We start from the raw sequence: 14,523 nt of genomic DNA, 5'->3' as shown, positions 1-14,523 counted from the left end.
AATATGTCCCGAAAAAACAATCTCGGAATCAGATTTATAAGTAAAAGCATTCCAGATTTATTAATGCTTAAAGTGAAAGTGGTCAGATGAGCAAACAACGCTCCGGTCCTTAAGGTGAAAATGGGCTTGGACCTTAAAGGGGTTCTCCGGTCCTTACACATCTTATCCCCTATCCAAAGGATAGGGGATAAGATGCCTGATCGTGGGAGTCCCGCAGCTGGGGACGCCCGTGATCATGCACTCGGCACCCCGTTTGTAATCAGTCCCCGGAGTGTGTTTTCTCCGGGTCTGATTCCGGGCGACTACAGGGCCGGCAGTGTGTGATGTCACGCCTCCGCCCCGTGTGAGGATTAAGATTTTTTAACCCCTTTAAAGCCCTTTTTTGCAAATCTGACCACTGTCACTTTAAACATTAATAACTTTGGGATGCTTTTAATTATCAATTTGATTCCAAGATAGTTTTTTCGTGACATATTCTACTTTAACATAGTGGTAAATTTTTGTGGTAACTTGCATCCTTTCTTGGTGAAAAATCCCCAAAATTTGCATTTTTCTAACTTTGAAGCTCTCTGCTTGTAAGGAAAATGGATATTCCCCCCAAATTTTTTTGATTCAAACATACAATATGTCTACTTTATGATTGCATCATAAAATTGACAAGTTTTTACTTTTGGAAGACACCAGAGGGCTTCAAAGTTCAGCAGCAATTTTCCAATTTTTCACAAAATTTTCAAACTCACTATTTTTCAGGGACCAGTTTAGGTTTGAAGTGGATTTGAAGGGTCTTCATATTAGAAATACCCCATTATAAAAACTGCACCCCCCAAAGTATTCAAAATGACATTCAGTAAATGTTTTAACCCTTTAGGTGTTTCACAGGAAAAGCAGCAAAGTGAAGGAGAAAATTCACAATCTTCATTTTTTACACTCGCATGTTCTTGTAGACCCAATTTATGCATTTTTACAAGGGGTAAAAGGAGAAAATGTATACGTATATTTGTATCCCAATTTCTCTCGAGTAAGCACATACCTCATATGTCTATGTAAAGTGTTCGGTGGGCGCAGTAGAGGGCTCAGAAGGAGCGACAAGGGGATTTTGGAGAGTATGTTTTTCTGAAATGGTTTTTGGGGGGCATGTCGCATTTAGGAAGCCCCTATGGTGCCAGAACAGCAAAAGAAAGAAAAAAAACACATGGCATACCATTTTGGAAACTAGACCCCTTGAGGAACATAACAAGGAATAAAGTGAGCCTTAATACCCCACAGGGGTTTCACGACTTTTGCATATGTAAAAAAAAAAAAAATGTTTTCACTAAAATGTTGGTTTTCCCCCAAATTTCACATTTTTAAAGGGTTAATAGCAGAAAAGACCCCCCAAAATTAGTAACCCCATCTCTTCTGAGTATGGAAGTACCCCATAAGTGGACCTGAAGTGCACTGCTGACAAACTACAATGCTCAGAAGAGGAGTCATATTTGGCTTTTTGAGAGCAAATTTTGCTCGGGGGAATGTCGCATATAGGAAGCCCTTATGGTGCCAGAACAGCAAAAGAAAACCACATGGCATACCATTTTGGAAACTAGTAGACATGTGCAATTCATTTCGGAACAAATACTAAACTTAACGAATTTTCCCGTTTTCGCGTGTTCGTTACAATCCGAATGCACGAAAAAAAAATCCAATATTTCCGAAAAAGAAAACGAATACGAATATACAGTTAACGAATGCATTCGTTAAATAATGCATAACAAATAATGTATGTTAACGAATAACAAATGCATTCGTTATCAGTAAACCGAATGTAAGGAATGAATTAGATTTTTTTCATTGGGTTTATCTGAGGAAAACTTGCCTTCCTACACAGAGAAAACTGCAAAAAAAGGTGAAAACAACAAGAATCCTAAGGTAACACCTGCTATTTATTACAAAAGAGGATCAGCAAGTGAAACTAATGTGCATTTCGTTTAGTAACGAATGCTAAATTTAACGAATTTTACAGATATAACAAAAGATCCGAATTAACGAATGCATTCGATGTTATTAACGAATGCATCCGAAAACGAAAAAAAAATTTAGCCTATGCATCCGAAGACCGAATATAACGAATTAACAGCATTCCGAATATTCACAGAACCAATTTTTTTTTTAAACGAAAACGAAGGAAATGAAAAGAAACAACATTTTTGGTTCTGCACATGTCTAGAAACTAGACCCCTTGAGGAACATAACAAGGGATAAAGTGAGCCTTAATACCCCACAGGTGTTTCACGACTTTTGCATATGTAAAAAAAAAATTTTTTTTTCACTAAAATGTGGGTTTCCCCCCAAATATCTAATTTTTGCAAGGGTTAATAGAAGAAAGGACCCCCCAAAATTTGTAACCCCATCTCTTCTGAGTATGGAGGTACCCCATAAGTGGACCTGAAGTGCACTACGGGCGAACTACAATGCTCAGAAGAGAAGGAGTTATATTTGGCTTTTTGAGAGCAAATTTTGCTCGGGGGGCGGGGGGGGGGGGGGGGGGCTGTCGCATTTAGGAAGCCCCTATGGTGCCAGGACAGCAAAAAAAAAAAAAAAAAACACATGGCATACCATTTTGGAAACTAGACCCCTCACGGAATGTAATAAGGGGTACAGTGAGCATTTACCCCCCACTGGTGTCTGACAGATCTTTGGAACAGTGGGCTGTGCAACATTTTTCATTTTCACGGACCACTGTTCCAAAGATCCGTCAGACACCAGTGGGGTATAAATTCTCACTGCACCCCTTATTACATTCCGTGAGGGTTGTAGTTTCCAAAATGGGGTCACATGTGGGTGTGTTTTTTTTTTTTTTTTTGCGTCTGTCAGAACCGCTGTAACAATCAGCCACCCCTGTGCAAATCACCTCAAATGTACATGGCGCACTCTCCCTTCTGGGCCTTGTTGTGCGCCCCCAGAGCACTTTGCGCCCACATATGGGGTATCCCCGTACTCGGGAGAAATTGCATTACAAATTTTGTGGGGGGGGGGGGGTTCCTTTTACCTCTTGTGAAAATGAAAAGTATAGGGCAACACCAGCATGTTAGTGTAAAAATGTTTATTTTTTTACACTAACATGCTGGTGTAGACCCCAACTGTTCCTTTTCATAAGGGGTAAAAGGAGAAAAAGCCCCCCAAAATTTGTTAGGCAATTTCTCCCGAGTACGGCGATACCCCATATGTGACCCTAAACTGTTGCCTTGAAATACAACAGGGCTCCAAAGTGAGAGCGCCATGCGCATTTGAGGCCTGAATTAGGGACTTGCATAGGGGTGGACATAGGGGTATTCTACACCAGTGATTCCCAAACAGGGTTGTAAAACTCCCAGCATGCTTGGACAGTCAATTGCTGTCCAAAAATGCTGGGAGTATTTGTTTTGCAACAGCTGGAGGCTCCATCTTAGAAACACTACCGTACAATACGTTTTTCATTTTTATTGCGGAAGGGGGGTGGTAGGGGGGGCAGTGTACGTGTGTATACTTAGTGTTTTACTCTTTATTTTATGTTAGTGTAGTGTTTTTAGGTTACATTCACACTGGCGGCAGATTACACTGAGTCTCCCGCTAGGAGTTTGAGCTGCGGCGGAAAATTTGCCGCAGCTCAAACTTGAAGCTGGGAACTCACTGTAATCTGCCACCAGTGTGAATGTAGCCTGTACATTCACATGGGAGGGGGGTCAAAATTACAACTCCCAGCATGCACTGACAGACCATGCATGCTGGGAGTTGTAGTTTTGCAACAGCTGGAGGCACACTGGTTGGAAATCCTTGAGTTAGGTTCTATGAGCTAACTCAGTATTTTCCAACCAGTGTGCCTCCAACTATTGCAAAACTACAACTCCCAGCATGTAGTGATTGCGGAAGGGCATGCTGGGAGATGTAGTTATGCAATGGCTGGAGGCACGCAAGTACAACTACCAGCATGCCTAGACAGCCTTATGCTGTTCCTGAATGCTGGGAGTTGTAGTTTTGCAAGATTTAGAGGGGTTCAGGTTGTAAATCACTGTCCAGTGGTCTCAAAACTGTGGCCCTCCAGATGTTGCAAAACTACAACTCGCAGCATGCCCAGACAGCAAACTGCTGTCTGTGCATGCTGAGAGTTGTAGTTATGCAACATCTGGAGGGCTACAGTTTGAGACCCCTGCATAGTGATCTACAACCTGAACCCCTCTAAATATTGCAGAACTACAAGTCCCAGCATGCCCAAACAGCAAAAAGCTGTCTGGGCATGCTGGGAGTTGTAGTTTTGCAACATCTGGAGGGCCACGGTTTAGAGACCACTGTAAACTGTGGCCCTCCGGATGTTTCCAGGCAACAACTCGCCTGGCAGGACCCGGAAGAATTGCTGACGCCGCCGCACGTGGAGGATCCCCGAATGGAGGATCGCGCTCCGGGATCCAGGTAAGGGACCTTCGGCGCCGGTCCCTGGACAGTTCCCCCGTTTTGCCCGGACACCGATAGGTGAGCAAAGCGGGGGAACCGAACTTTAACCCCCCCTCCCCCGGTCTGCTATCGGTCAGTTGCTCGGCCGACCAATAGCAGGGATAGGAGGGGTGGCACCCCTGCCACCAAACTCCTATCCCTTCAGGGGGATCGAGGGTGTCTCGGACACCCCCGATCCCTATTATTTTCCGGGTCACCAAAATTGACCTGCGATTTGCGCCCATCGCGGTCATGGGGAGGTCTCAGGACCCCCCTTGGCGATGTGCCGGGATGCCTGCTGTTAGATAACAGCAGTCATCCGAGCCCGATCACCGCTACCGGTGACGCGGCGCCCCCGGAACCCCGTGACGCACATGTACGTCGCTACGCGCCAAGTGACACTTCACGGCGCCGTACATGTACGTAACTCTTCGTGAAGGGGTTAATAGAAGTAATTTACAAATCTGTTTAACTTTTTTTTTTTTATAAAAAAAAGTTTTTTTCCTGGAATACCCCTTTAAACATAGTAATTTTGGTGCATGTAGATATAATTTTTTTAAAGGAGTAAAATAAAATAAAACCTATATAAATTGGGTATCCTTGTAACTGTATGGACCTACAGAATAAAGATAAGGTGTCAATGTTACTGAAAAGTGCACTGTGTGGAAACGTTAGTCCGCCTAAAGTTACAAAATGGCTTTTTTTGTATTATTTCACCCCCCCCCCCCCAAAAAAAAAAAAATATTTTGGTTTTGCCGTAGATTTTCTTATTAAATGATTGATGTCATTAAAGTACAATTGGGGACGCAAAAACAAGACCTCATAAGGGTCTGTAGGCGCAAAATTTAAAGCGTTATGATTTTTAGAAAGGGAGGAGGAAAAAACGAAAGTGCAAAAATTAAAATTGGCCTGGTCCTTAAGGGGTTAAATGCATATATATATATATATATATATATATATATATATATATATATATAAAGGGAAAACAAAGAAGAAGCACCGTGATGCAGGATTCTAGATCCGTCTGGGTGCTCAGCTTCAGGGGCAGACCGACCCCCAACGTAATATCCTCAGAAAAGTGGAAGCGGCACTCCAAAGTCACATCAAATAGTGGTTTATTCACTCATCTGTGCAAGCGACGTTTCGGCTTATCAATAAAGCCTTTCTCAAGCATAAATCAACAGTGCAAAATGGTGTATATATACCATACACCAATATATACACCATTTTGCACTGTTGATTTATGCTTGAGAAAGGCTTTATTGATAAGCCGAAACGTCGCTTGCACAGATGAGTGAATAAACCACTATTTGATGTGACTTTGGAGTGCCGCTTCCACTTTTCTGAGGATATATATATATATATATATATATATATATATATAAAAAATATATTTATATATTATATATACATACACAGCATATCTATATATATATATATATATATATATATATATATATATATATATATATGTATATAATGTGTGTGTGCGTAAAAATAGTACAGTATCTATGTACTGTATCTATATCTATTTATATCTATCTATCTCTTTATATCTATCTATCTATCTATATATTTATATCTATCTATATATTTATATCTATCCATCTCTTTATATCTATCTATCTATCTATCTCTTTATATCTATCTATCTATCTATATATTTATATCTATCTATCTATCTATATATTTATATCTATCTATCTATCTATATATTTATATCTATCTATCTCTTTATATCTATCTATCTATCTATATATTTATATCTATCTATATATCTATCTATCTATATATTTATATCTATCTATCTATCTATATATTTATATCTATCTATCTCTTTATATCTATCTATCTATATATTTATATCTATCTATCTCTTTATATCTATCTATCTATATATTTATATCTATCTATATATTTATATCTATCTATCTATCTATATATTTATATCTATCTATCTATATACGTGTCCAACCTACTCACTCATCCCACCCCACCCCATACTCCAGACTGATAAGGCGAGAACGTCTATCACAGTTTCCCATAAACTCTCGCGAGATCTGCCCCATGTTGCCACGTTCAACGTTCTTGGAACGCAGCGAGACCGCGCAAGAAAAAAAAATCACATCTCCAGGTCAAGCCACGCCTACTATTGTGCTCTATCGGGGTCAGAGCTTAGTGAACGTGCGTATCCAGGGGGCGTGTCCACTCGCTAAACCACACCTACCTCTAGCTTCTATTGGCCGGATTCTCCGTCGTTCAGGAAATGAGGCGTGCCGGTGATACGGTGGTCACGTAACGAAGCGTGGCTCGGTGTATTCTGTAAGCCAGGATTCAGACGCCGCGGCTGCTGTCAGCGCATCACTTCCCAGTGTCTAGACGCGATTGTTTGTTGGCTTCCTTGCCTGCGCTTCCTTTTACCTCTATCACCTACACTAAACAATCATGGCTCCCAAGAAAGGCAAAACAATGAAAAGAGGTCAGTAAATGGGGGGGGCTCTAACTTCCACTGCCGCCAGATAGTCAGCTTCTCAAATGGAGCCATAAGCCGCAGGGCATTATGGGATGTGTAGTCCTACTACTTCCGTATATAAATGAATGCTGCCACTGAAGGCATTTCTATCCATCACTGTAATGTATAGGTTGCATAACAATAATCCTAATTCTGGTATAGTAGCTGTTGCAAAACTACAACTCCCAGCATGCACTGACAGCCGAAGGCTGGCAGTGCATGCTGGGAGTTGTAGTTTTGCAACAGCTGGATAGCCACAGTTCACTGTTGCATAGTCTTAGGCAAGGGGGGTGTGATGACATGTCTTCCTTTTAGTTTTAAGAAATTCCACTAGTGTCTTCTTGCAACATTGTTGCTCTTGTATGGGTACAACATGAAGCTGCCACTTGTCAGGTAGTACATGTGCCCACCCACCCGTATACTACACATCCACCCACCCGTATACTACACATCTACCCACCCGTATACTACACACCTACCCACCCGTATACTACACATCTACCCACCCGTATACTACACATCTACCCACCCGTATACTACACATCTACCCACCCGTATACTACACATCTACCCACCCGTATACTACACATCTACCCACCCGTATACTACACATCTACCCACCCGTATACTACACATCTACCCACCAGTATACTACACACCTACCCACCCGTATACTACACACCTACCCACCCGTATACTACACACCTACCCACCCGTATACTACACACCTACCCACCCGTATACTACACACCTACCCACCCGTATACTACACACCTACCCACCCGTATACTACACACCTACCCACCCGTATACTACACACCCACCCACCCGTATACTACACACCCACCCACCCGTATACTACACACCCACCCACCCGTATACTACACACCCACCCACCCGTATACTACACATCCACCCACCCGTATACTACACATCCACCCACCCGTATACTACACATCCACCCACCCGTATACTACACATCCACCCACCCGTATACTACACATCCACCCACCCGTATACTACACATCCACCCACCCGTATACTACACATCCACCCACCCGTATACTACACATCCACCCACCCGTATACTACACATCCACCCACCCGTATACTACACATCCACCCACCCGTATACTACACATCCACCCACCCGTATACTACACATCCACCCACCCGTATACTACACATCCACCCACCCGTATACTACACATCCCACCTGGTCTTACATAACTTGCTTTGCTCTCTTTGCAGCCCCATTGGCCTTTACATTTTCCCCATAGAAATAAATGAATGAATGAATCACTTTGCAATTGTAAAGTTGCAAGAGGGTTGCTATCAGGGGCAGGGGGTGTGTTTATGACAAAATAATCAAGGTCGGTGATTCCCAACCAGTATGCCCCTAGCTTTTACAAAACAACAACTTTCAGTATGCCCGGACATCACACTGGTTGGGAAACTCTGATTAAGGCTCCAGGATTGGGGTGCAAAAGTTGCAGAGGGGTGCGGTTGTCATAGTGCGTAGTAGGGATCTGGGTTAGAGCATAAGAGCTGCTGTGTGGTCTCTGTGGCGGCAGGCAGGATGGTCTCTCTGGCGGCGGGCTGTGTGGTCTCTCTGGTGGCGGGCTGCGTGGTCTCTGGCGGCAGGCTGCGTGGTCTCTGTGGTGGCGGGCTTCGTGGATTCTGTGGCGGCGGGCTGCGCTGCCTTGTGTGCGATCTGGTCTCTGGAGCAGTGGGATGTGTAGCCTCATGGGTAGTACGGTCTCTGGGGCTGTAGGATGTATAGCCCCGTGGGTAGTATGGTCTTTGGGGCCGTAGGATGTGTAGCCTCGTGGGTAGTATGGTCTTTGGGGCCGTAGGATGTGTAGCCTCGTGGGTAGTATGGTCTTTGGGGCCGTAGGATGTGTAGCCTCGTGGGTAGTATGGTCTTTGGGGCCGTAGGATGTGTAGCCTCGTGGGTAGTACGGTCTCTGGGGCCGTAGGATGTGTAGCCTCGTGGGTAGTACGGTCTCTGGGGCCGTAGGATGTGTAGCCTCGTGGGTAGTACGGTCTTTGGGGCCGTAGGATGTGTAGCCTCGTGGGCAGTACGGTCTCTGGGGCCGTAGGGTGTGTAGCCTCGTGGGATAGTATGGTCTCTGGGGCTGTAGGATGTGTAGCCTCGTGGGTAGTATGGTCTTTGGGGCCGTAGGATGTGTAGCCTCGTTGGTAGTACGGTCTCTGGGGCCGTAGGATGTGTAGCCTCGTGGGTAGTACGGTCTCTGGGGCAGGAGGATGTGTAGCCTCGTGGGTAGTACGGTCTCTGGGGCCATAGAATGTATAGCCTCATAGGTAGTAGGGTCTTTAGGGCCGTAGGATGTGTAGCCTCGTGGGTAATACGGTCTTTGGGGCAGTAGGATGTGTAGCCTCGTGGGTAGTACGGTCTTTGGGGCCGTAGGATGTGTAGCCTCGTGGGCAGTACGGTCTTTGGGGCGTAGGTTGTGTAGCCTCGTGGGTAGTACGGTCTTTGGGGCCGTAGGATGTGTAGCCTCGTGGGCAGTACGGTCTTTGGGGCGTAGGTTGTGTAGCCTCGTGGGCAGTACGGTCTTTGGGGCGTAGGTTGTGTAGCTTCGTGGGTAGTACGGTCTTTGGGGCAGTAGGATGTGTAGCCTCGTGGGTAGTATGGTCTTTGGGGCAGTAGGATGTGTAGCCTCGTGGGTAGTACGGTCTTTGGGGCCGTAGGATGTGTAGCCTCGTGGGCAGTACGGTCTTTGGGGCGTAGGTTGTGTAGCTTCGTGGGTAGTACGGTCTTTGGGGCCGTAGGATGTGTAGCCTCGTGGGCAGTACGGTCTTTGGGGCGTAGGTTGTGTAGCCTCGTGGGTAGTACGGTCTTTGGGGCCGTAGGATGTGTAGCCTCATGGGCAGTATGGACTCTGGGGCATTCGCCAGTCTTGCCTGGTGAATGGTCATGTGGAATTTGCCCCGCATAGATAAATGATTGTAAGGTCAGGGTTAGATTTCTCCCAGCAATAGGTTATTTTCTGTAGAGGTCTATGGAAGTTCTGGGATGGTCCAGGTGGCGCCTACGTTTCACACTTACTCATAGTACAGATCTGCTCCCAAGGTGCCCCAACTAGAAGGCAGGAGGTCAATTGTTTCCAGATCTGCGAGAGGCCAGCGTTCCTGTGAGGTGTAAAGAATGAATGGGAGTGCTGTGCCCTCAGGTGGAGAGGAAATCCTTCCCATTTGGCTCTCCGGCCCTGCTCACGTGTCACTCTGGGTCTTAGGAGAGACCAGAGGAGGAGTTATGGGGAAAGCAGATGTCTGGGCTCTGCACCTCCCTGCTATGTAGTAGAGCCGGTAGCACTAAGCCGGGATCCAGATGTTTCAGTGACTGAGGACATAGACGGCGGCGGAGTCCTGATCCTCCTGACATCATGTTCCTTCTAGTTACAGGTTAACCAGGAGAAGTGATAGACACCATTGTATATTGACCAGGCTTCAAGCCTTCACCCTTCATCCACTTCTTATCACTTCCATCTCTGACCTCTGAGGTTTTCTTGCTTCATTATTTTGCACATTCCTGTTCAGGAAGAACTTTATTTCTATTGACTATTACATTATTTAACCTTTTTCTTATTTACCAATACAATTGCATACGTGTTAGGGCCTGTTCACAATATGTTTATTGTTTACTTTTAGGTTTGTTGTTTACTTTTATTGTTGTATGCAACAAAACCTGTTGTGTGTCAATAGCTTTTTTGCCTTTTTTTTGTTTTGCAACAGCTGGAGGGCCACAGGTTTGTGATCACTGTTACATACTCTTAGGCAAGGGGGATACGGTGACATTTCTTCCTGCAACTTTGTTGCAAACAATTTTACTGGCATCTTCATGCAACTTTGTAGTATTTGTATTATTTATTTCACATTTCTTTCACTATATTTTTTTTTTTTGTCCCAATAGGGGACTATTATTTGCAATCTGTAGATTGCTTACACTGAACAATGCTATGCTATAGCGTAGCGTTGATCAGTGTTATTGGCGCTCCTTTAACACTGCCTGCCATGGATGGCTGCATTAAAGGAGCAACGATCAGACGGCATGGTAAAGGACCTTCGGCTGTCCTCTCAGCTGATCGGGACACCGCAATTTCACCTGTGCAATTTCACCCGCTGTGATCCAGATCAGCATCCCTGAGCTATCCGGTAGTTAGGACTTTTAGATGCCATGATTAACTTTGATCGCAGCTTCTAAAAGGTTAATGCGGGTCCCGGCTATGACACGCGCAGCTGCTGAGCGCACCGCATAGCTTGGGAGTGGGCACAGGGCGTAAACTTACGCCCTGCGTCCTTTAGGAGTTGATCCATGCGGAGAGTGCAGGTGGCTTACTGCAACTCCGTGATACATGGTACAAGTACTCGTGCAAATGTCCAGTATTGGGACATCCCATACTTTGTACCATTTTTGTACAGCTCGTTATTATTGTTATATTTAATTGTCATTGGTTTTTTATGATCATTATTACTATAATCTTCATTACTATTGTTGTTAGCATTACTAGGTGTTGTTGTCTGTTGTTATTTGTTGGGTGGTGGTGGTGGTGGTGGTTGTTTTATTATTTTTTTTTTTTTTATTAGTCTCAAGCAGCCTGTTCAGGTTTGGAGCCCTGACCACAAACACTGTGGGGGACAGATGCCTAACAAATGGTATTAGTCATCCATAGTGTACATTGGCATCTGACCCTCAGATTGTAAATGCACCATTTAACATGTATGTTGTAAAAAACTCATGATGCATACATTGAAGGGGTTATCAAGGGTAATAAATTGATCCCCACAATAGGGGATAAGTGTCTGAATGGGAACCAACTGCTAGGACCCCTCCACAATCTCTTGTATGGGGCTGGTTTCTCCGCTCTACTCACTAATAACCGGAGCAATTCACCACCCACCTTTTAAAGATGAGCAGGAGAGCTGTCCCGCTCAGCCAATCATTGGCTGAGTTGGGACCCTGTCTGTGATTACCTAAGCAGGGCCGCCATTTACACTGGGCTCTGAAATTGGTGGACTGGTGAGTAAATAGTCGGGGTCCCAGCAGTCAGACCTCCCCGTGATTAAACAATCATTCAATTTCCTGTGGATAGGGGATAAGGTTATTTCCTCGGATATCTCCTTTAAATGGGCGGCATGATGAAGAAATACCATTTAAATAGAATCTGTCAACTGTATTTGCTGCCAAGAGCTACACACCCTGTTAGGGTATAAAAGCAAACTGTACTTTTACTGGAGCTGATGGTGATTGGCAAACTTTCATAATCGCCTCCTTTACACTTGGCTAAGAAATATAAAGGTGATTTAATAGGTTTGGTTTCCACCATCAGCTGGAAAAAGATACAGTTTGATCAAAAGTTTTGATCAGTTCGCAGTCTTTGTGTTAAGACCCCCACCAATCGCTAGGTGTAGCCAGGAGAAGCCCATTGTTGTGCGTTTCACTGCATGACTCTTTGCAGGAGACAAACTCTACTGTGAGTCTATGGAGCCGTCTTCTCGAAAGGGTCCAATCGGGTGGTGAGCTGGGCACACTTTTCCATGCTATATCTAGAGATTTGGAGGGGGAACTCGGCACTGGGTCACCGACCGACCAAACTTATGACTTGTCTGGATGACATTAGAGAAGATTTTAACTGATAGTAACACTTTAAAGAAAAAAAGAATCCTTATTCTTCTACCCGATCCCTCTACTTGTCTTGTTCCAACACTCACCAGGGCCCCGCTGATGTCCCCATCTGACACACAGGAAACACCCATTGAACCAAGACAGTGATTTGCTGAGTGGTCATTTCCAGCCTTGAGATAGGACCAAGCAGTGGTGCAGGGACCCTGTGGTCTTTGGAATAACACTACCAAGGGATCGGATGGTCAAGTAATGTATTTCTCCAGCATGTTTTCCATTTGGTGCGATACAAGGTAATAATTTTTTGGCCATTTGAAGATACTTTGGTTCTGAGGAATGATTTTAGCATGGTGGACATCCATGTAACCGCCTTCTGGCTTCTCTCCATCTATTTTACATGAAAGCATCTCCTGTCCGCACTCCCCTTTCCTCCATCGCTGGCATCACAGTCATTCGCTGTTGGAACGAGAGCCGGACTCAGTAAGGTGGCAGTAATACAGTGATGTGTGGTTCAGTGCATCACAAAACAGCTTCATGTACAAGAGCTGAATCAGCCGAATCTGAGCTGGAAGAGAACATAGGACATTCCTTCTTTGAATAACATATTTAACTCTTTCTTGGCTAAGGAGGACGAAAAAAATTAATAAAAATCAGGACTCCCGCTTTGCCGAGATTTTCTACATGTTACGCTCCAGCTGTGTTGAAACTACAACTCCCAGCATGCCCTAACAGTCATTATGAGGGTTTCAAAGCTTGAGAGCCACATGTTGAAGGCCTGTGCTTTAATGACTGGTGTTTCCTTTTCCAGGTTGATTTCCCTTTTGCACATATCTATTAGGGATCGACCGATTATCGGTATGGCCGATATTATCGGCCGATAATCACGATTTTGGGCATTATCGGTATCAGCAATTATCTTGCCGATAAGCCGATAATGCCCCACGCCCCGCACCGCCCGCACCGCGACCGCCACCCCCTCGACCCGCCGCACCGCACCGCCGACCCACCGCACCCCCCACCGTGATGCTAGGCGGTATACCGGTATGGATTTTTTCCCATACCGCTATACCGGTCAGGCCCCTCCCCCACCCTCCCAGTCAATAAAAAAATTAAACTTACCCGTAATGGGGGTGGTCCGGGCCATCCATCCATCGTTCCTGTAGCGTCCAGGGGCGTTCCGGGTGGAGGGTGGTCCGGTCCGGGCTGTCCTTCTTCTCCCACGGTCTTCTTCTCCACTCCGGGCAGGCTCCGGCCTAGTACGCTGCATAGACGCCGCTACGCCGTGACGTCAGGTGCGTCGCTGCGCACGGGCGTCACTGCGCAGCGACGTCTATGCAGCGTACTAGGCCGGAGCCTGTCCGGAGTGGAGAAGATGACCGCCGCAGAAGAAGGACAGCCCGGACCGGACCACCCGGAACGCCCCCGGACGCTACAGGAACGATGGATGGATGGCCCGGACCACCCTGACAAGTAGGGGAGAGAAGCGGGTGGTGGCGGCGGCGGCCTATGGCCCCGCAAGAGCCACTGCAGATCATTGATTTAAAGCACCCGCTTTAAATCAATGATCTGCAGCGGTGTTGCAGGGGGTTAAATAGCCGATAACTTATACCGGAATATTGGTATAAGTTATCGGCTATCGGCCCTAACCTACACCGATTATCGGTATCGGCCCTAAAAAAACGATATCGGTCGATCCCTAATATCTATGGTACGGCAGTAGGCTAACTGGTATTTACTATGCCTTTTATAGTGAGATGTTGTTAATGGAAGAGCTCCAAGACCAAACTGCTTATCTTAACCTCTCCCTGTGGAATAGAACAAGCAATAATAGTACAATTGCGCCCTGAATTCTCAATAAATGGTGGAATTGCAATGTTGGGTGGGACCTGCCCTGCGGACTCGGTTGCAATAGTTTCACAGT

The 14,523-nt window shown here is 45.4% G+C and overlaps 1 protein-coding gene across 4 annotated transcripts in view; it reads left to right on the top strand.

Annotated features, from left to right (window-relative positions):
* Positions 1–6,702: 6,702 nt before the first annotated feature.
* ASPH (aspartate beta-hydroxylase) overlaps positions 6,703–14,523 on the top strand; it is a 193,660-nt gene continuing 185,839 nt past the window's right edge. For 2 of the 4 annotated variants that reach the window (XM_056522026.1, XM_056522023.1), the window contains exon 1: positions 6,707–6,922. In XM_056522026.1, coding sequence (XP_056378001.1) covers positions 6,889–6,922 — 34 coding nt within the window. In that variant the 5' untranslated portion in view covers positions 6,707–6,888. Of the gene's footprint in view, positions 6,923–14,523 lie in introns of all 4 variants that reach the window. The other 2 variants (XM_056522027.1, XM_056522025.1) reach the window with 2 other exon arrangements.

This window comes from Hyla sarda, chromosome 5 (assembly GCF_029499605.1).
Source record: "Hyla sarda isolate aHylSar1 chromosome 5, aHylSar1.hap1, whole genome shotgun sequence".
NCBI classification, from domain to species: domain Eukaryota; kingdom Metazoa; phylum Chordata; class Amphibia; order Anura; family Hylidae; genus Hyla; species Hyla sarda.
The sequence above is the reverse complement of the archived record's forward strand: the minus strand, read 5'-3'. Positions and strand labels throughout refer to the sequence as shown.